The 20934-nt window shown below is 48.1% G+C and overlaps 1 protein-coding gene across 1 annotated transcript; it reads right to left on the reverse strand.

The window, feature by feature from the left end:
- Window positions 1-21: 21 nt before the first annotated feature.
- On the reverse strand, window positions 22-16463 carry CHUK (component of inhibitor of nuclear factor kappa B kinase complex). Its single transcript, XM_060682522.2, has 21 exons — window positions 16026-16463; window positions 15812-15906; window positions 15318-15432; window positions 14729-14798; window positions 14369-14457; window positions 13582-13671; window positions 13372-13496; window positions 12324-12431; window positions 11817-11952; window positions 11220-11414; window positions 9450-9552; window positions 8920-9043; window positions 8322-8473; window positions 7877-7938; window positions 6871-6980; window positions 5658-5707; window positions 4969-5065; window positions 3285-3432; window positions 1912-2045; window positions 1328-1427; window positions 22-780 (listed from the first exon to the last, which is right to left on the reverse strand). The coding sequence occupies exons 1-21, from the start codon at window positions 16158-16160 to the stop codon at window positions 754-756; spliced, it is 2265 nt and encodes a 754-aa protein (XP_060538505.1). The 5' UTR covers window positions 16161-16463; the 3' UTR covers window positions 22-753.
- Between the last annotated feature and the right edge of the window lie 4471 nt (window positions 16464-20934).

The raw sequence follows: 20934 nt of genomic DNA on the forward strand, positions 1-20934 counted from the left end.
AACATAAAAGACTCAAGCTGATTTCTTACTGGTTGAGATTATTTTATTTGTGACATTTGTAAGCTATTGTTTTTAGGTGGAGGACAAGTGTCAGATATTTTCAAAGTGAAAACAAAAAAAGTTGCTTAATATATTACAAAATACTCCCAATGTTGTTCATTAGAAATATACTATGAATAATTTCCGCAAGGATCACACAAAAGAGAACAATTCACAAGGTGTGTAATAAACTATATGGAGTCATGGGGCTCTCCGAGTTTGGTTATTTGCTTGAAGATGTTTCATTACCAAACTAGGTAACACCATCAGTGCTAGAGATGGTGGGGTTTGCCCAACTAGGTAGCATCGTAAGTGAATCATTGATGCTATTCCCTAACTGGGTAACGAAACGTCTGTTAAGAAAACAAACTCAGAGAGTGCCAAAGACTTCACAGTTCAACCCTGAGCTACATATATTCTCTTCTATTAATATATACATAACAGATGATTTATTTTACATCTTTCGTGATTTCTGCCTTAACACGATGTGTGTCTTTTGAGGGGTATTTAATTACAGTGCATTACAGATCCTGTGATGGGAGATGTTCTATCTGTGATGCTTTAGAGGGAAAAGCAGGGCCACTTGTCCAAAACCTCCAGAACTGGATAAAGATGCAAAATCTTCGATCTGGGTCCTTCTTTAATTAAAAGGAAAGAGGTATTTTAAGTTAAAAGGCCCATTTTTGCAAATAAAGATGTGCAACATCAGACACTCTAATCCAGCCAACTCCAGTCGAGACTCTGCAAAAGAAAACAAGGCAATAACCTGAAGGGCTCCCTGTGTTGTTATGCAGTAATCGATATAAAATGGTCTGAAATTCAAACTAGTAATTGAGGAACAATCTCTGTGTTTTCTTTACTGTTGAACAGTCCTCTTGCACAAAAGAGGACACCTAAAATACCTGCAGGCCAAATAAAGAGAATTGTGTTTTCCCCACTGCTGGCCATATTAAAAGGACCGGATAGTGTACAATTCACTTTTATTATTCCCTTTTACTCACAGGATAGGACTGATCACCCCGTTCACTGCATCCCACCCAGCTGCAAAATTCCCTGGAGGAAACTCATGGAGAATTCTTCACATAAGATCAAGTGGAAGGAAGCATCAAATGTCTTCCTTACCAAAATGCTTATGCAAAGTTTTTGCTTGGATATCTTCATTTTCTTCTAAAGTAGACGAGTTTCTCTTGCTGAATTAGTGAATAACCTACTTTCCAAGCTGTCTTTTCTTCTTAATAAGTGAATTATTTATTAAAAGTATGAGTGTCGAAGGGAGGCTTCAACTCACCATCATGCTGCTATTTTGGTTGTGTCTCGCTTCGTGTATAACGGCGCTAAAACTGTCAAGATAGCTTAGGTTTTCTTCTAACAAATGTGCAAAATTCAACCTGTCAAGAAAAGAACAAAGATGGCTGCTCTCTATTCCAGCTACTCCCAACAAGAAGGGAAACTATTTAAATACACGAATCAAAATCAGGGGTGTTTCCTTCTCTTCAGCAATCCTAATCCCAGGTCTTTCCTTTTGGGAGGATGAAATTTTGCGATATGAATTACAATTATCCTCAGATTTACAACTGCAATTAAGCCCACAGTTATGGTCTTAAATGGTGACCTATTTTCAAGCATTCTTTTCTTTTTTCCTTTAAATTTCAATTTCATGTCAGGTGGTAGATGTTCTTTATTCTATTAAGTGTGCATTCGGAGCATATGGCTCTTTGACGTTGTTAAAAATGAAAGCTCTTCTATTTGTATGTTGCCTTCTTCGCTAAATGGTTTGTTTAATGAAGTGCTGCATTTCCTGGCGGGAGTTCAACTGCCAGCTTTGAGGCAGGATATCTAGCAGGGAGGAAGAGCCCCTCCCCCGTCTCTTACGTGTTTCTAGAGACTTCCATGAAAGGCAATGCCTGCAGCACATTGGCCGGTGCAGTTTGGGAGAGCCAGGCGGGCACAGAAGACGGGACCGGACCATCCACGCTGGAGCTGGCCGATCGAGCAGAACTCTGAGTCTACAAGGAAAAGGAAAAATAGGTGGTGTTAGAATAGACATGCAGGCCTTTAGCAGAGTTACCTGCGTCCTGCATTTATTCCCAACTGGTCCAAGAGACCAAACTCTGGAGTTGTTTGGTATACATGAAACTCTGGACAGCAGCATTCAGAGCGTTAAGTAACTTTCCCCCCCATCAGCAGCATCAACGGTGTGCCGTTTCCTTCTGGACACCTGAAGATGAAAAACGTATAAGCTGCACTCGGCTGCTGTACTGCTGGCATTCAAAGGTTGAATGAACTGACTGGGATTAGAGCTTGCTGGGTAGCTCTGTCTTGCGACCACGGCCAAGAGGGTGGCCGATATGGTGAGGCTCTCAAGCCTTAAACAGCTGTGGGAAATGAGGGCGTCAGAACAGCGCAAATCCACTCACGGCTGACATTCAGCAGGTGATGTTGAGATGACCAATCACAAGGATGGGGCTGGTTGACATCTGAATATCATCAGAATCAGCCACACCCAAATTTTCAAACGTTTCTGTGCTCAAAATGTTTTTGCCCTGCCTAATCTAGGTGTCAAGTTTCGAGGTCGTCTCAGATAAATTGCATTTCAAACCAAATCTTTGAAGAAAAACTCCTATTTATTAAGCACGACATTCTAACCTAACTCCAAACGAAGCCAACACTGACGTCCAGCCCCAAAACCCTCCCTTTCCGTTCCCCACTCCCCTGCACTCATTGGCCATCTTCCAAATCATTCTACCCCTAATCTACTCCAGCTCAAAGGAATTTCCCCCCTCCCATCCCATCTCCTAGGGGATATTATCTCCAGGGAAAATAAGTAGGTGAAAAGTCAAACGTCCCTTTCCAGACGCCTCCGCTTCTCCTTCTTATGTCAGCACTAGAGTAAATGCAGGTTGAAGGGCTGACACTAGGGATATAAAATGGGATCTTAAGAGTGGCCCACCCTGCCATGCCCCGTGTTGTCCAAATCTGTACTCAGCTTTTCCGGGTGAGGTACAACGAAACCCCTGAATTCTGGGGAGAAAATTGGCCGAATATTTCTGAGAGACACATTGTGAGACAGTCTCTCTCTCTCTCAACCATCAGACACCAGTCTAGGCTAGTATTTGAACCAAACTCCTCTTATATGTTAGCAATGTCGCCCAACTGATAGACAAATGGAAGACTTATTTATAATGTAAGGTTGATGGGTGGCATTGGATATTGATCAACGTGGCCTGGTTGAGCCACATCCTTACGCAAGCTATTTTCAGCAAATGCCAGATTTCTCTCTGCCTTTTCCCCTGCATTTGCATGACTGAATTGTCGGCCTCCTTGATGCTGTTCAGAGCCACATCGATGCTGGGAAGCAAGTCAATGATCTTCTGTTTGCAGCCCAGCAATTTGCTGTGATTCGAAAAGAAAAGAGATGGTTAGAAGGCAGGCAACGATCCTTTCCCTCAACACTGGTACTAGGTCAGGGTGTCACACTCAAGGCCCGCAGGGTGCTTTGATCTGGCCTGAGGGCCCACCCTGGAAACAGGGAAGGACTGGCCCGCAGTGCCTCTGCCAGTGAAAATGGAGCTCTGGGGCGCTGTGTGGGGCCCACCTGGGCTCCATTTTTGGCCATGCTGGCCTCCTGCAGCCCTCTGCCAGTGAAAACGGAACTGGGGGGGAGGGGGGCGGGCAGGCGCATGTAGCCCTCCTGAGCTCACTTTTCACTGGCAGAGGGCCGGAGGAGGCTGGCGCAGTTGAAAACGGAGCCTCAATGAGTCATGTCGAGATGGTCATGCTCCCCCCCCCCGGCCATGGCCACGCCCGCCGAGGTGAAACACAACCCTGATGGGGCCCTCAATGAAATTGCGTTTGACACCCTTGTACTAGGTGATCCAGAGCAAATCGAGGGCAAATTCAGGAATATTTTTACGGATTCTGTGGCCTCCATAACAGCCAAAGAGTGGACAGAGTAATTTCTCTAGCTAATCTTCCTCCAATCTCCTTCTTTTTCCATTGTTTTCACACAAATGTTTTGGCTCAGTGCTTAGCCACCTTTTCAGTAATAAAAGACTTTCTCAGACTCTGTTTCCCTCCCAGAAACAGTAACAATTACTGCCACTCTCTTGAAGAGAAATTAAGGTGTTTTGGAGCTTCACGACTAGAGTGGCCCGTTTCACTGCTTGTTGGCTTTTTTCTCTTATTGAACATTTTAAAGAAAATGCATGAAGAACAAATACAAGAGAACACATGAAAAAAAGAATAAAAGACAGATAAATAATTCAGCTAAGTAAATCAGGAATTAAAATAAGTCACGTAAGCAATAGCTTTCTAAAATATCATTAACTAGTAATAAAGAAATAAATAAACCACATTAAGAACCTAAATTCATTATTAAAATTAAGCTAAAATTAGTAACAGAGTTAACATACTATAACTTGAATGAAATTGTATGGTATATATAAACTCAGTCTATCATTTCCAGCAATGTTTTTTAAAAAAACGAATTCTCTGTTTTGGCAATAAAATGGAAAATATGCCAATGATAAAATGTTTTTGTAAGCCATTTCTCCGAGAGGACCTGTTATAGTTGCCTTGCAACCCTGGACATCCTGCATTCCCTGCAGCCAATTTGGGCCCCTGGAATGTCCACTGGGGGTTTCAGAGCCAGCCTTTTCCAAAGAGGCTTGTTTCGCTTGCAAGATACAGATAATCAATTTAAGGAAGCGTGTTTTGAAACTATGAACAAGCTTTGATCAACTAGAAATACACTGGAAAGGATTAGTTCCACATTTTTAGTATTTTTTTTAAGGAAGAACCAAGGCAAAAGGTGAAGCAAACCAAAGTCCAAGTGAAGTTCCTTGGATCCTGGCCATCCCGCTACCTGGGCACTGAAGGGGACTGGAAAAGGAGAGCTGGGGTGGGTCGCAGGTGTGCCTGCCTGATTACCTGAGGTGCCTGAAGAGCTCCTTGAGGACCCAGTCTTGACTCTGGACTGTCTGGACGATGATCCTCACCATCTCTGTGCTGTCACTGTATACGTGGTCTGAAAGAGATATTATCTCTCCAAATATGAAACTTCCTCCACATAAAAAAAGCATTTGACCATCAGATTTTACCTCAAAAGAAAAGCCATACACTTTAAACTAGCATTAATAACGAGAATAATATATTTTTAACTGTTTGGATACATCAGAAATCCTAGTATCCTAGTTTTACAGGACTGTAAAATTTTGTTGTCATCGAACAAGATTTCCAATATTGTACCTTTTAATATTTCCTCAACCCAAAGTGCTCCAGAGACTGCTAAAGCTCCATTTAAGAGAATAACGAGGTATCTGACTAGATATAAGTCAATAGCATCACCAAAGGAACAGCCTGTATATTCTACATTTTTACCCTCGAAGCAGAAACAGCTAGAAATGACCGTACAAGGTTAGAAAAGCGTTAAAGAAAGACGTAACATGAAAAAGAGGCAGAGATTCAACTCATAAAAATTTTGTTTTTATGAGCTGTAGCAAATCTTTTGTGTTCCCAAAAGATGCTGAGCCCATCTATTCAGGCGCCTTTGCAAAGTTTCTGCTTACGGCCACTCTCTCTTCCGGGCCTGTTGCATGTTCCCTGTGAGAACGACGTACCTGGAGGCCTTGATTTCAACTGCTTGTAGAGTTCAATGGCTCTCTGTTCCCTGTGGAGAGATGCGGCAATTGTAAGCACGATTCCCCCCCTCCTTCCCCTTTGGGGCGAGGGTTTAGTAAAGGCCAGGGCCTCATAAGGTGTAGAAATGCAGACGTAACAAATGGGGACTAACTTCTGTTAGTAAGAGTGGGAGTTTAAAAGTGTTTACTCTCAATAAAACGGTGGGATATTTGATCTGCTAGATCTTAAAAGGAAGATCTTTAAAATCGTTATAGTTCTGTCCAGGAACAATTGTGTAATTAGGAGAAGCAGCAGCACAACCATAAAAGTGATCCTCTTAAGGCTGGATGATGTTTTGTTTGTAAATGTTTAATACACTCAACTCAGCCAAACTTTCAGCTTTCCCCTCAGACCAAATCAGTGGGCCTCTTAATAGCACCATGGTGGGTTTCAACATTGCAACTCACCAAAAAAGGAATACGCAGGCACAGAGTTCCACCTTTCATTCAAGAACTCTTAAAACTATAAATACTGGATCCTTTTTTAAACAGAGGTAGTCTTTGAGTTACAACTGTAATGGAGCCTGCCCATCTCTGTCATAACTCATGACAGTTGTAAATCGGGTCACCCAAGTCCAGGAGACTGACCTGATTTTATGACCTATTTTGCAGTGGTGGTGAAGTGACCACTGCGTGGGCCAGTCATATATCCATCCATTCCCCCCCCCCACCCGGGAGGTCTGTGGTCACCTCCAACAATTGCCAAGCAACTGGTCATAAGCTGATAACAAACATAGCTCTCTCTGCCTTTCAACTTTCCAATTCGTGTCTGTTACACTGACGGCCATTCCTTTGTCTCTCGGTCATCCATCAGATGACCTCAGCCTTTCCTGCCACTGGATGTTGGCCTCTTGCTCCCAAGAGCCAAGCAGAGAAGGCTGGCAACATGGAACTGCCCCCGCATGAGAGGCAGGGGATTATGGGGGCAGTGTTTGTGGGTGACCCTAGTCAGAGAAGACTCAGAGTGGCCAAATCAAGAGATAAACATTTTCGGTCTCCAGCTGCCTGTTGGTCGGTACATTTACTTATAACATTTTGGGGCACATGCCAGGTTTATTAGCTAGGGTGCTATTAACGATGCTTAGTAGAGCTTAAATAGGAAGGCCTCCTCCTGCTAAGTCAGTGGCACAATGAGAAAAGTTTGTTTTCTTACAGATTTTCCATTACATCGTTTTGACGTCGCACGTGGAGGCTTCTCTGCAGCTCCACAATTTCGGTGTGCAGCGCCATGATCTGCTCATCCAGGGAGCCGATATCTGCCACCTGCAAAGGAGAAATAAAATTCCCTCTCTGACAGACTGAAGATAACTTTGGGATTTTATTTTTCGTGTTGAATAATCACCTAACTGGGTGTCTTCTTCTCGTCAGACAGAATAAAAGGATTTGCCGCATGGCGTCTCCTTCGCTCGAGAGTTTCTAACTGAAGCTGGATGGTTATTTGCTGGAGATGCCCTGGAGCTGCCTTTCTCAACCTTGGCAACTTTAAGATGTATGGACTGCAACTCCCAGAATTCCTGCCTGAGGAATTCTGGGAGTTGAAGTCCAAGGTTCTTAATTATTGCTAAGGTAGAGAAACATCCACACCAAGTAGCAGGTAGGGCTAGATGGCCTAAATTTTGAATAATAAACAGTAAAAATGGGGGAAATGTGAATGTTCTCAATTTAAGAAACCTTGGAAAAACAGAACATTTTCCTCACAGACTCAAGGTTATGTCTAAGTTAACGGCAGAGAGACAATGGTGGGAGAATTTTCCTCTCCATCCAGAATGGCAATGGCTGAGCACACTAAATTAGGAGACTTTATTTGAGGATCGTCTCAATATTAGTGGTAATGAAAGGCAGAAGAAGAAAGGGGTGCTTAGTTGTTATTAGCTTCCTATTCTTTCCCTACACGTGAGGTGCCGTCTCAGAATTAAAAATATACATTTGGTAACAGTAACAATAAATGTGGGTTAAAAGCAATGCTCTTCGGATAATGGAAAGTTTTTCACCACTTTCCTATCTTCATTTTTAATTATTTATGTCTGATTAATTTCCTATTTTTTCTATACTCGGATTAAGATACTATCTCAGAATTAAAAACTGTTAGGAAGGATGATGGGGACGAGAACAATGAAAGTCATAGGTCTAAAACAAGACACTCTGGTTTTGGCCCGTACCTTTTCGCACAGGGAAGCTTTTTCTTCCATGTCTTTCCAAGCTTTTAACATTTTCTCTGAGGCTTAAAGAAATAGACTGGAGTTAATTTACAGACACCATGTTCTCTGAAAATGAGCAACACCTGTTTAGAAACAAACAATGCTCCAAAACAGAAGTAGTTATACTGATGAATTTTGGAAATTTAACATATTTTGTACATTTCAGACAAGAAAGAGGTAGAAAACAAGAATTTGGAGTTCTGTATTTAGGAAACCTATAGGATGTAGATGTTAGGAAGATGAACTGGCTGATAAACAGTTTCAGTTATAAGATTCGGTTTGATCCCAATAACAAGCATGTCAGGCCCCCAGAGAAGCCGGGTGTGTGAGAGAGGAATGACCTTGCGCAGGCAGCCTCCCCAAAAGCTAATCAGCATGTTGGGGCCATCACTGGCCAAAGGCTTACAGATTCCATAGGTCATTTGGTCGCTGTATCGTTCCAAGTCGAGGTGGATACTTTGCTGGAAGAAATTCAGCTTAGCTTTCAGTTGCTGTGATGCTGAGATCATGTTGTTTTTCCTGTTGGTTAAATTGGTGTTGTACCTCAGAAGACTCAACCTAGAGATTGGGATAAAGAGAAATTTGCATTAATCTCTGTCATAACTACACATAAACATACATGGATAGAGAGCCCTGGTGGCGCAGTGGTTAGAATGCAGCATTGCAGGCTAAACTCTGCCCACCGCCAGGGAGTTCGATCCTGACCGGTTCAAGGTTGACTCAGCCGTCCATCCTCCTGAGGTTGGTAAAATGAGGACCCAGATTGTTGGGGGCCAGATGCTGACTCTCAAACCTCTTAGAGCGGGCTGTAAAGCACTGTGAAGCGGTATATAAGTCTAAGTGCTATTGCTACAATGCTATTTGGGACTCCCCAATGTACACTCCTACCTATCACTGGGGGCCACAGGAAGGTGCGGAAGGGCTGCTAATCAGATCTCGCAGCCCTGCTTCGTCTGAGCCTTTCCCACCGCTGCACTTCTTCCTCGGGGTCACCTGGGACTTACATGGCAGCTCTCTGGCCCTGGAAGAGGCGGCTGTAGTCTTCCTTCAGGCCAATGACGTAGTGCACGGCTTCAGCCCAGATCTTCCGAAGCTGGAAAACAGGCAGCTGAATTTTGCTGTCCTTTACTGAGAGGGGAAAATTTGGCCATCCTTATTAGTATATTAAAAACTGGAAGTCATAAAAAGGGAAAGAGAGGAGGGAGGGAGACACTGAATTTAAGAATATTCATGATGGAACCAAAGCTGACACAACCCCTGCTTATCAGGGAGTTGAACATGACATATTTTTGCAACTTTGATTGCAATATTTACAATTTGCACATAATTGTTTACAAATTCAAAGAAAACGAAGAATGGGGCAGGAGGAAGCTTGTACATTACATTCTTCTGACTGATTTAGTGCTAGTATTTTTTATACTTTGATATTTTAATAAGGACTCAAAGATCCTTATTACAGAATGTTTTTCCCTGAAAAACATGCAGCCAAATCTTAGAATAACTAATAATTATTACTAAACTGAGACAAACTTACCAATATAATTTACACAGTCAGAAAGCGTCCTAGAAGCGAAAGGGCCTTCATATGTAGTTTTGCTTTTATCAAATAAATATACCATGTAGCTATCCCAGCCTTTCTGGTAAAGAAGAGAAATTATTAAAACATTTCCTTGCAAACCTTGAGAAAGTACCAATAATCCAGATAAACAGTAATAACATGCAAGAATAAATGAATAAACTCATACATATATGAAATATATACACACTCACAGAGTGAAAAATTCTGTTAATGATTTAATTTATTTTACAAGTCTTAAAAAAGGAGCTGGAAGAAGCTAAGTTCTGATTTAGGCGATTTATTTAAATGACTAACAAACATTTCCAGTTCTTGCACTAAGGGGTGCAAAGATGCCTTCCTCTTTGCAAACACTAACTTATTCTTCCAAAACAAAGAAAGCTTGAGCCAACAAGGAGAGGAAATCTGTGAGATCCAGTCTGTTCTCTCTTACACCAGAAAAATAATACATATCTGCTTTTTTGAAGAGTTTAGCTTGGATGATAAGTTCAGTCTATCGCTGAATCGCTAACCCTAACCCTCTTAGTCATTTTTTGAGGAAAGAATAAATAAAGGAAACCACAAAGGGTTAGCAAAACAAACAAACAAAAGGATCTTTGGTAAAATGCCACAAGCCAGGGCTTTTCTTCTGAAGCCACTGGGACAGGGCCCACACCAGTGGGGTCCTTGCAGTCCTGCTGCCTTAACAACTCTGGGAAGCTCCTGTATCTGCCAGGCGGCACAAAGGACGACACAGGAGAGATCAGAGAGAAGGAAGGGGAAGACGAAGGCCAAGATTTAAAAAGGCCTTTTCTACCCACGAAAGAAGGTACAGCGAATAGAAAGATCTTTGACACCTTCTGATGAAATCTCCAGGTGCTGGAGATGGTTCTTGGAGAAACATTGGGAGATGGGAGCAGAAGGTGAGAAGAGCCGCGGTGGCGCAGTGGTTAGAGTGCTGTACTGCAGGCTACTTCTGCTGATCACCGGCTGCCAGCAATTTGGCAGATAGAATCTCACCAGGCTCAAGGATGACTCAGCCTTCCATCCTTCCCAGGTGGGTAAAATGAGGATCCAGATTGTTGGGGGAAATAGGCTGACTTTGTAAACCGCTTAGAGAGGGCTGGAAAGCACTATGAAGTGGTATATAAGTGCCATTGCTATGTACTTTCTCTGTGATCTTTCTGACTTTTTTAGGGACAATCTCTTGAAGTTTTTTAATTATCCTTCACAGCTCTGGTCTGTAGCCAACTTCATTTTTTCCCTTCATTTTTTCCAACTATCAACTCTCTGGACTTCTACCTGCTGTTGGTCCTTCCTTGGATGTTTTGGTTCCTTCAATAGAAGTTCTGACTGCTTATTATTTCATAAGAGGATGTGAGTCCTGAACATGTAATTGAGAAATGTCTCAACCAGTAAGAAAATAAGTCCAGTGCCTTGACTCAACTTTCTGACAGTGTAATGTAAAACTCCTTCGTGTTATGCTGGTGCTTCTAAAGTATAAAACTTTGCAGCCTTTTATAGTCTACCAAAATGGAGTTGAAGAGAAGGATGCATCTTACCAGAGCTGTTTATCAAAAGCCTTACAGAACATAAAACAGGTGGCAGCAAACCATTTCCATAAATCAGAATTTATGGAAATTTGTGTGACGTAAATTCTTAAGTTCTGCCTGACTGCTATGAACTATCATTATCAAAGATGTGCAAATAAAGAGGCCTCATTTGTCAGAATTCGAGAAGGAATCTTACTACGCCATCAATGACACACTGAGAGGCTGGTTTCCGGGGGTCTAAACAGCTTCCCATCTCCAGGAGCAGCTCCTGGTTTCCCGAGCTGATTCCGGTGTCGGATTCAATTCGAACTTGCAGGGAATGAAGGCTTTCCTCTGGGTTCAGAGAATACGACAGGATCTTGGCAGACGTCATATTTAAGATGTGGACAATCTGAAAACGCCGCAAAGAAACATCAAAGTACTCAATACTTTGAAAATGTTCATTTTTGAAGATTTTTTCACCAGCCCTCCGTGAATTTAGGAGAGACAGGCTTACGATGCTCAAAATAAAATTGGGGGGAAAAAAAACCCTATGATCAAAGTTCTTTTTCTTTTTTGGTAACAACTAGAGTTTGCTGTCCCAATTTCCAATCACGTTACTGTTATTCGAAAAATAAAAATGTACTGGGAAAATGGTTTCAATTAATTTATTTTCTATGAGCAAGGGCAAATATTTTGTCTTGACATTACAAAGTTTGAGCATTTTAAGACTCAATCAAAGAAGCAAATGGAAGCTTATTTATTGTAACTGTAATTAATCTTTTTAACCGAAATGTATCATCTGCCCACTTACCTTCAGACTCAACAACTGTTCCATTACTTGAAAACATCTGTAGCCGTTTGTGTTTGGGTCTATTCCGCCTCCCCTTTGCTGGGGGTCCCAGGTCAGCATCATCTGAAGCCAGTGCTCCATTGTGTCTACAATTGTACTAAGCCATAAAACAAAAGGAAAATGTAAGCCCACCAGGCGGGCTACCACCATCCTGCCCCACTCTGTGGCCTGGCTACTTGAAGGACCACCCGTCTCTCGTAGCTTCTGCCTTGTGAATTTGATCCGGCAGGATCAGTGCACCCCAGGGCGCTTTGATTAAACAATGCCATCTGCTGGGACCCCCAAAGTCATTTTCTCTGCTGCTCGACCTTCTGGAATGAGGTTCCCCCTTTGAAATTGGACTAGCCACCCCCGCAATCTGTTGGAGATGCAAAGGACATGAGGACTTGGCTCTTCCCCCAGGGGAAGGAAGGAGAGAGGGAGGGAGGGATTCTACCAATGAAGGAGAAATGATAGAATGAATGTTACCTGCACAAGCTGTTTGGAGTTGGCAAATAAGCACTAAACCTAACTTCCCCAGTCATCTCTTCCCACGCAAAAATGCACTTGGGCTCTTTCCTCTTGATTTTCTCATGCCTATGGGAAAAGAGCAAGGAGGATGGAGATCAAAAGATTAAAAAACAGTTAGTAACTTGGAACAGATGATGTCCATAGCAGGAGCAGGATGGGTGACCTTCAGAAGACCCCTTTGGGGCCTATCCAAATCCTTATGAATCCTTCCCCCTTCCCCTGCTGCCAACTGCATGAAAATGTGTGTGTCTACAAAGGCCCTTCAGAGCAAGCCTACATTTGAATATGGGCTGCATGATACATCTAGCAGGTGCATCTGCTCCTAAGAGAAAAAAAGCTCATGGAAGCTTCTGGAAGGATGAACAGTGTTCTTTTTCATTTCATTCATGGCATGGATGAGGAACTGGAAGGACGATATATCAGGTTGGCAAATGACACACAATTGAACGGGATAGGAAGTATTCCAGAAGCCAGAAATAAAATTCGAAATCATCTTGGGTCCAACTCCCTAATGCCAAATTGCAGGGACTAATCCACGCAGTTACCAGCAGTCAAGATGAACCCGAAGGCATCAACAATAACAACCAAAAAGCAGAGATGATGGACCTAAACAAGGCCGGGGCATCCATTGTGCAATTGTGGCTGTCCTATTGGTATTTTCATCCATCCGTGTAGATATGTGCCTGGCACAGTGGCTCACTTAGGATTGGAGCACCGTGATGAATTCAAAGAAATTCCTCTCCAATAAGCAGAGGTCGTCGTGTGCCTAATACCTTTAATCCCCCTAAAATAGCTCTTCCTGGAGCTACAGCTGATGGAGAAAGAACATTTTGTAAGGGAACTCAATCTCTTTCCTTCCTGGCTTCTTCCTGCTGGCTATCCTATCTCCTGGGGCCTTTAAAGAGAGCGGGGCTGCCTTGATGTCCCTGTCTGCGCAGAGACACAAAACCGGCTCTTTGGCGAAGGTAAAACACGCCCCTTTGTCCCCTGAGTCAGAGAGACCTACCAGGTGAACGGCTGCTGGTTGTGCAGAAAGGGCCTGAACCCCGTAATGCACTCAAAGATGACTGTCCCGAGGCTCCAGAAGTCCACAGTCATGGAGTAAGGGTTATTATCAAAGAGTTCAGGGGCCTTAAATAAAAGAGCAGAAATTGGGATAAAAATCAACCTCCAGAGTTAAGAACACAACACACTGCAATTCGTGTTCAGCTCTTACCAAGTACTGTAAGGTCCCCACAAAAGACGTGCATAAACTTCCTTGATCCAAATCCTTGGCGTATCCCAGATCTATGATCTTGTAGATTATCTGGCAAGTAAATCACATTCCAAGTCATGTTTTCACCTAAGCTTCTTCACTCTTTTTGGAACTGAGAAGTGAGGGGGGGGGGTTTCCTCCATTTTTTCCTAACCCAGCCACTGAAATGGATGAGAAAGGCAGGGAGAGCCTCTCCTTTGATCAGATGGGAGGGAAGGAAGGAGCAGGACAGCTGAAACATCTTTTGAGATGCTGGAGAACCAGCTCTACAAGCCACCACCTATGGATATTTCTGTATATCCCACCTTTATTGACTGTATAACTAATTAAAGGCAGTGAACATACCTAATATTTATTCCTCCACCTGTTTCCACCACAACAACACCCTTGTGAGGTGGGCTTGGCTGAGAGAGAGAGGGGGGGACTGCCCAGTCACCCAGACCCCTTTTGTGCCTAAGGCGGGACTAGAACTCAGGGCCTCCTGGTGATTGTCCCAGGGCACCTTGTGCTTCAAAAGAGCAGGTGGGGAAGATGAGGGAGGCCCAGGCCAAAAGGCAGGTTCCTCCTCAAGAGGACTGGTGTCATGACAACAAAACTCCCTCCAAACCAATCCTTGCAAAGTCTGTCCAGCAGATGTGGGGACTGGGCAGAGTCCCCTTTCTGTGGCACATTTTTGGAACAATTGATGGAAAAATCGACTGCAGCCTTCTAAACACTTTGTTGCCGCAACACTTGGAGTTTCACTGACCTTCCCGGCTTCATCCTGGAGGACAATATTTTCTGGTTTAAGATCTCTATGAATGATTCTGTTTTCATGTAAATACTGGATGCCAGACCCTGAAATTAAGAAAAAAATGCACACATTTAGAAAAAAAAAATTAGAGACATTTTCTGATTCTGCTTTCATCATTTTGACCACAGTGGTAAATCCAGAAGATGCCCCAACCTCTGTCCCAAGGCCCTTCTGTGGTCTAAACCAATACAGGCTAATTATTAATACACATTCAGAACTGGTTGGCTTTTTGAGTGAGCTTTGAGGCACAATAAGAAGACGGGGAAACAAAACACCTTTAAATCTCTTTATCATGGAAAAGAACAGCTGACATACCAATGTCACTCAGCACAGAAAGGATTTGGCTCTCCTTAAGACCGCAGCAATTCTCAGGTGCATTCAGCAGCTAAAACGGTAATGGTAGTAATAATACGAAGGTTAATAGGATTGTTCTATTTAACAACCAATACATATATAGCTCAAAAGACAAAACGTGTTACTAGGAAGCACTGTGTTGGAGAACATATTTGGGCCAACAAAAGGAGTGTTGACTTTCAGTGAAGTGAAATAATGAACCACAATTACAGGCCGAAGCGTAAGAGAGGGGAGACTCCTGGTGCCATCGGAGTTTGGCTCTGTGGCTCAGCTTCTGGGTCCCAAAATTGGTAACCGGCATCAAAGGAGAGATTGCCTTAAGCCCCAGAATGCCACCGAAGAGGAGAAGCACCACACAGCAGCTTTCTCTGCTTCTAAAGCCGGGAGACGGTTGGAGCTCTCCTCCGCCACGGACAAATCGGTCGGGATTTCGTCCCGAGGTCCTCAGGGGGAAAGGGGACTCCAGCCGCCTCTAGAGCAGGACCAGGCGCCCCTCACGGCTTCCTGGGGGAGCTCCAGCAGCCCAGCCCAGCCCCACGGTGGCTCCTACCTTCCTCAGGTCCCCCCTGGAGCAATACTCCATGGCCAAAAGGGGCACGTCGTTCACCAGGAAATCCAGGCCTTCTGGCAGGTCCTGGGCCTTCACCACATTCGGGTGGTTCAAGCTGAGGAAAGAGAGGGAAGCTTTTGAGCAGCTCAGAGAGCAGCCAGAAGAGAAAGCGGGAGGTGCAGAGTTCTAGTCCTGCCTCAGTCAGAAGGTCTGGCTGGCTGGCTTTGGCCAGGTGCCCCCACCCCCCCCACCCCCCCACGGGGTGGTTGCTGTGGGGCGAGGAAGGAGGGAGGGAGGGGGGGGCGCTGGGGGTCTTGACTGCCTGGGGAGGATCCTAAAGGGGCTGCAAAGCAACCTGAGGGTCAGCCCCCCCTCCCCTGAGTGGGTCCAGAGGGCGCCCCTCCCCCGGAGGGTTCCCTGGGAGGGGGATGGGAGGGAGGGGCCCCCCCAGTGAAGGGCCGGGGGAGGGGAGGGGGGAGGGGCCCCGGGCCCACCTGCGCAGGATCTGCAGCTCTTGGCGCCAGCGCTCCTGGTGTTTGGCGCTCAGCTCCAGCCGGCAAGCCTTCACCGCCAGCCGGGCGCCCGACTCCTGCGGCGGACAAGAGGGGGGGGAAGGAGGCGTTAAGGCGGACCGGGGGGGGAGGGGAAGAAGGGTCTCCAGAGCGGCCCCCCTCCCCCCGCAGCCCCTCCCCTCCCCTCCCCCCTCACCCGGTGCTGGTAGAGGGAGACGTTGCCGAAGCCTCCGGCGCCCAGCCGCTCCCGCATCTCCCAGGGCCCGCAGCTGGTGGAGCCCGGACAGCCGCCCCGCAGCGCCACCGCCGCGCCCGCCGGCAGCCGCTCCATGCCCGCCCGAGCCCAGGCCCCGCCGACGCCGACGCCGACGCCTCTTCCGGGGCCGGATCGCCCAGCGCCTCCCCGGCCGCAAAGGCGGAAGAGGCGGAGGAAGGAGACGGAGGCGCTTCCCCAGCCCCTCTAGATGGCCTCTGGGGGCCCCGGGCCCGCTCCCTCCTGGCCCTCCGGCACCCCAAGGCCGCGACTTCACGGGCGAGGAATAAAGGGGCCCCCTCCCCTCCCCCCCTTCTGCTCCTGCTCCTCCTGAATGGAGGCAGCCCCCTCCCCCTCCCCTCCCCCCCCCCGCAGGTGTCTGAATCCCTCCCGCAGCCCCCTCGGAAGAGCTCCGGCGGAGCCATCGTGGTGGAAGAGCGCCACCTGGCGGCCTTTTGCATTCGCCGCTTTAGTCAATTTCTCCAGCGCTTCCATTCCACCCTTTTAGTCTGTGCCCAAGTTGCTTCCCCCACGCATACATTCTCCGAATAAAAACCATCCATCCATCCATCCATCGAGATAGATAGATATAGATTAGAATAGAATAACAGAGTTGGAAGGGACCAGACAGGCAGACAGATGATAGAGATAGATAGATACCAGTAGATGATATAGATCGGTGGTCACCAGCTGGTGGTCCATGAGAAAATTTTGGTGGTCCGCAGAAAACTTATTTCCATTTTTTTTATATTGCACTAAATCAGAGGTCCTCAAACGATGGCCCCTGGGCCAGATACTTGCAATGAACGTTTGTGTTGCTGCAGAGAGTCTGCCCCTTCGGGGTCTTTTTGTGCAGGTTGGAGGAGGGCAGAAATTCCGCCTTGGGGTCTGCTTCAGCCTCCTGGTGTGGGGCTTTGGGCGAAGGCTGGGGGGAAGTGCCACTGGTGGCAAGGAGGTGGAGGACCTTGTTCCACTGGGGTTGTATCATGGCCTGGAACTGGCTGACCATCTCAACCCGCTGAACCTCCAGGTGCCGGTACCTGGCCTTACACTCCTGCAGGTCTTTCCTCTGCTTGGAAAGCCTATGCTCGTAGTCCTCAGTGAGGTGTTTCTGCTGAGCCTCCTTCTTGGTCAGATTCCAAGAGTTGGAAGGAAATAGAATAGAATAAGAGAGTTGGAAGGGATCTTGGGGGTCTTCTAGTCTAACCCCAATGCTCAAGGAGACTCTATGCCATTTCAGAGGAGTGACTGTCCAGTCTCTTCTTAAAAACCTCCAGTGCAGCCACAGCTTCTGGAGGGAAGCCATCCCCCACTGATTAATTGTTCTCACAGGAAATTCCTCCTTAGTTCTAGTTTGCTTCTCTCCTTGATTAGTTTCCGTCCGTTGCTTCTTCTCCTGCCCTCAGGTGCTTTGGAGAATACCTTGATTCCCTCTATTTTGTGGCAGCCCCTCAGATATTGGAAGACTGCTATCATGTCACCCCTGGTCCTTCTTTTCATTAAACTAGCCATGCCCAGTTCCTGCAACCGTTCTTTGTGTGTTTTAGCCTTCAGCCCCCCCTAATCATCTTAGTTGCTCTTTGCCCTCTTTCCAGAGTCTCAACATCTTTTTTGTGTTGTGGTGAGAAAAACTGGATGCAGTTTTCCAAGTGTGGCCTTCCCAAGGCCTGATAAAGTGGTATTAACACTTCACCTCTTTATGCAACCAAGGATGGCATGAGCTTTTTTGGCTGCCGCGACACACTGCTGGCTCACGTTTAAGTGATCACTCTGGGAGACAATCTTGTTGCCCTCCTTACATGCAGCCATTTGTTTTGATTGACTTCTTGCATAACGTGTCCTTCATAAAGATGTTGGGACCGAGTTGAGCAGGTCTGGGGCGAGGTGGGCAGGTTTCCACAGGTGAAAAGGGTGGTGGGAGGAACCAAGGGGGAAATGACCTATGAGTCTTTTCTTGTCATGCTTCTTGTGGCGCTGCCCCTGAGCTGTTTCTCCTGCCTTCCTTCCCTGGAGGCTGAGATGATCCCCTCTGAAAGGCCCTGCATGGCTCCCTCTGAGGGGCCACCCGCTCCCGGCTTCGCAGGATCAGCTCAGGGGTGTCGATAGAAAGATCTGCCTTTGACTGCCCAAGGGTGGGTAGCCTCCATCCTAACCTTGGTTTTCTATCCTCTGCAGGGTCCCCTGAGCTGAATGGGGCCAATGCCCTCCAGGTGCCCTCCAGCTGAGAGTGCCATGTGCAGGGGGGGGACGGATTCTGGAAGGGGGCAGTCCCTGCTCCCCCCTTTGCAGCTCCCTCCCCCCGGAGAGCCACTGCGCCTCCTCCCGTCCAGCCCAGGATGGAGGCTTGCTGGAAATGTTGGGGTGCACTGCCGACAAAAGGGGTTGCTTTCCTTTGGCCCTTCCGGGTGGGTTTATCGGGCATTTACTTCGGAGGGCTTTTTAAAAGATTTATGCTGGGCGGCGGGCAGGCTTCCGGAAGTGCCGACACATTACCCGAAGTAAGTGCCCATTTTAACATGCTGCCAAATGGCTTCCAGTTGAAAGGAGGAAGGCTCTCCCGCTTTCCCCTAAGCCCCCCCAGAGGGAGAAGGATCCTGTCCCCCTAATTTTTGAGAGCTGCCCCGAGTCCCTCCCCACCCGGCAGCCTTTCCAAGGATTCATTTCTCAGGGTCTCCTGGTCTCCCCCCACCCCGGAGGGTTCCGACGCCTGGAGGGCAGCCCCGACCTCTCCGATGCCCAGGGGAGGGTCGCGGCCAAGGCGAGCCTCCGCCTCTCGGGAGACCCCCATCCTTGCAGGGGGGCGGGGAGGGCAGCGCTGCCTCCCGGGGGTCCGTCCGTGTCCCCCCCCACCGGCGGGGGCGTCGGCGCGAGGGAGGCGCGCAGTGACGAAGAGCCGGAGCCGCGCAGGAGGGCCGAGCGCGGGGCTGTCGGGGCGGCTGCGGCTTCTGGAGCCCCGGACGGCTGGACGGGCGCGGCGCAGCGGCAGGCAAAGCCCGGAGCGACCGAGAGCGAGCGCGGTACCCGTCGGGTAGACACCCCCACCCCCCCACGGCGCGGCTCAGGGAGGGGGGAGCCTCCTCCTGCGCTAGGGAGGGACGGGGGGGGGTCGCCTGCGGGGCGCTGGAAGGAAACGCCGGTTCCGGGCGCGGGGCGGGGGGGTCCACGCGGGGCTCCATCTCCTCCGCGTAGCAGAGCCCGAGGGGGGTGGGGTGGGGGGCTGATTTCGGAGCCGCGGGTGCTTCAGGGAAAGCGACGGGGGGAGGCCATCCCTCTAGATAAACGGGCATCTGCGCCGGGGGAGGATTGTTCTGAAAGCCCAGCGCAGAAGCTGAGCGCCCGTGCCTGCTAAGCCCATTAGGTTAACCCTGGCTGTGCCATGTGCTGCATGGAAGCCACCATATTTAGGTTGCACGACCAAAAAGCCCATCTCAGAGCCCGGCAGACCGGCAGAGCTCCGGGCAATCCGAGGGCAGCCAGTTAGTTGGCAAGATCCGCGAAGGGAGGGCGAGGGGTCAGGAGCTCCGGGATTCCGCATCCACTTCTGGTCCCCAGGACGGGGGGAAAAGCTGCAGGGATCCTGGAAGAGCAGAGCAGCACAGGCGATTTAGGGGGCTGGAGGCTGAACGTGTTGGGGGTGCCTAAAGTCTAGCGAAGAGAAGGACAGGAGAGCAGCCTTCCCTATCTGAGGGGCTGCCGCAAAGGAGAGGGGGGCCGCCGCTTCCCCAAAGCCCCTGAAGCCAGGACAAGCAGCAACGGAGGGATCCGCTTGGAATTAAGGAGTTTCCTGACGGGGGGGGGGACAATAAAGCAGGGGAACAGCTTGCCTAGAGGAGTTGTGGGCGCTCCATCCCTGGAGGTTTGCCTTGAGCAGGGGGTTGGGCTAGAAGGCCTCAAAGGCCCCTTCCGAGTCTGACTCCGTATATCCCTGCCTGGTGAGGAACTGAGTAGCTCCAGTCTAGATCATTTCTGGAGGCAAACCAAGATAGCCTAGTCTCCAAGCAACAGCAGCCCTCGTGGTTTATGCCAGAGAAACTCTGGGCTTTCTAGGGTTAACTCTAAAAGCAGAGCAATTGGCTGACCCCTCTTTCCCCCCTTGGCTTTGCAGGTTGGGCCCACTTCCTGGAGACCATGAGGGTGAAGTGCAGCCCCGCCATGTGTTGGACTCTCCTCTTCCTGCTGGCCATTTTCATGGAGGGCATTGTCTGCAAAGGGGGCCGGGGTGGAGCTCGGGGGTCAGCCCGGGGGACTGCTCGGGGCACCTCCCGGCGGTCCAAGTCCGCCCCTCGGTACCGCTCCTCCGGGACAGCCCTGCGCGTGGCGGCCGCTGCTGCTGCAGGAGGAGCCGCGGCAGCAGCTGCAGCGGCTGGGATGAGGATGGGGGGCCCAGACAGCCCCCAGTACGGAGAGATGCAGCCGAGCAACAACACTGCAGGGAGCACTCACCACCCCGGTCCCTGGCCCCTCCTCTACGTCTCCGCCTCCCTCTGGTGTGTGGCCCTGGTGCCTCGGGCCTTCTGACGCTCAGAGCCTCTGCCCAGCGGCCTCTTCCCCTAAGCCTCCCCACAAGCGATCTGGGGGGGGGGCAAGTGTCCCTGCGACGACTTACTCAATGGTGCCAAAATCCATTACAAGCCACTCCTATCCCCGGCTGGTTTCCCCAGTTTTTAGTTATTTATTGAGACTGCCATCCTAAGGTCAATCCAAAGGGGGAGGGAAATGGTTAACGAACGAACGGTCAGTGTCTGCTGGTGGACAGTCTGAGATGCGGTGTAGCTGCCCACTCCACGTGGGCCATTATTTGTCTGCCAAATTCTTTATGCAGCTCTTTTGTAATGATTAAGACACAAAGACC

The sequence above is a fragment of the Pantherophis guttatus genome, chromosome 5 (assembly GCF_059756535.1).
Source record: "Pantherophis guttatus breed Tessera chromosome 5, ASM5975653v1, whole genome shotgun sequence".
Lineage (NCBI taxonomy): Eukaryota > Metazoa > Chordata > Lepidosauria > Squamata > Colubridae > Pantherophis > Pantherophis guttatus.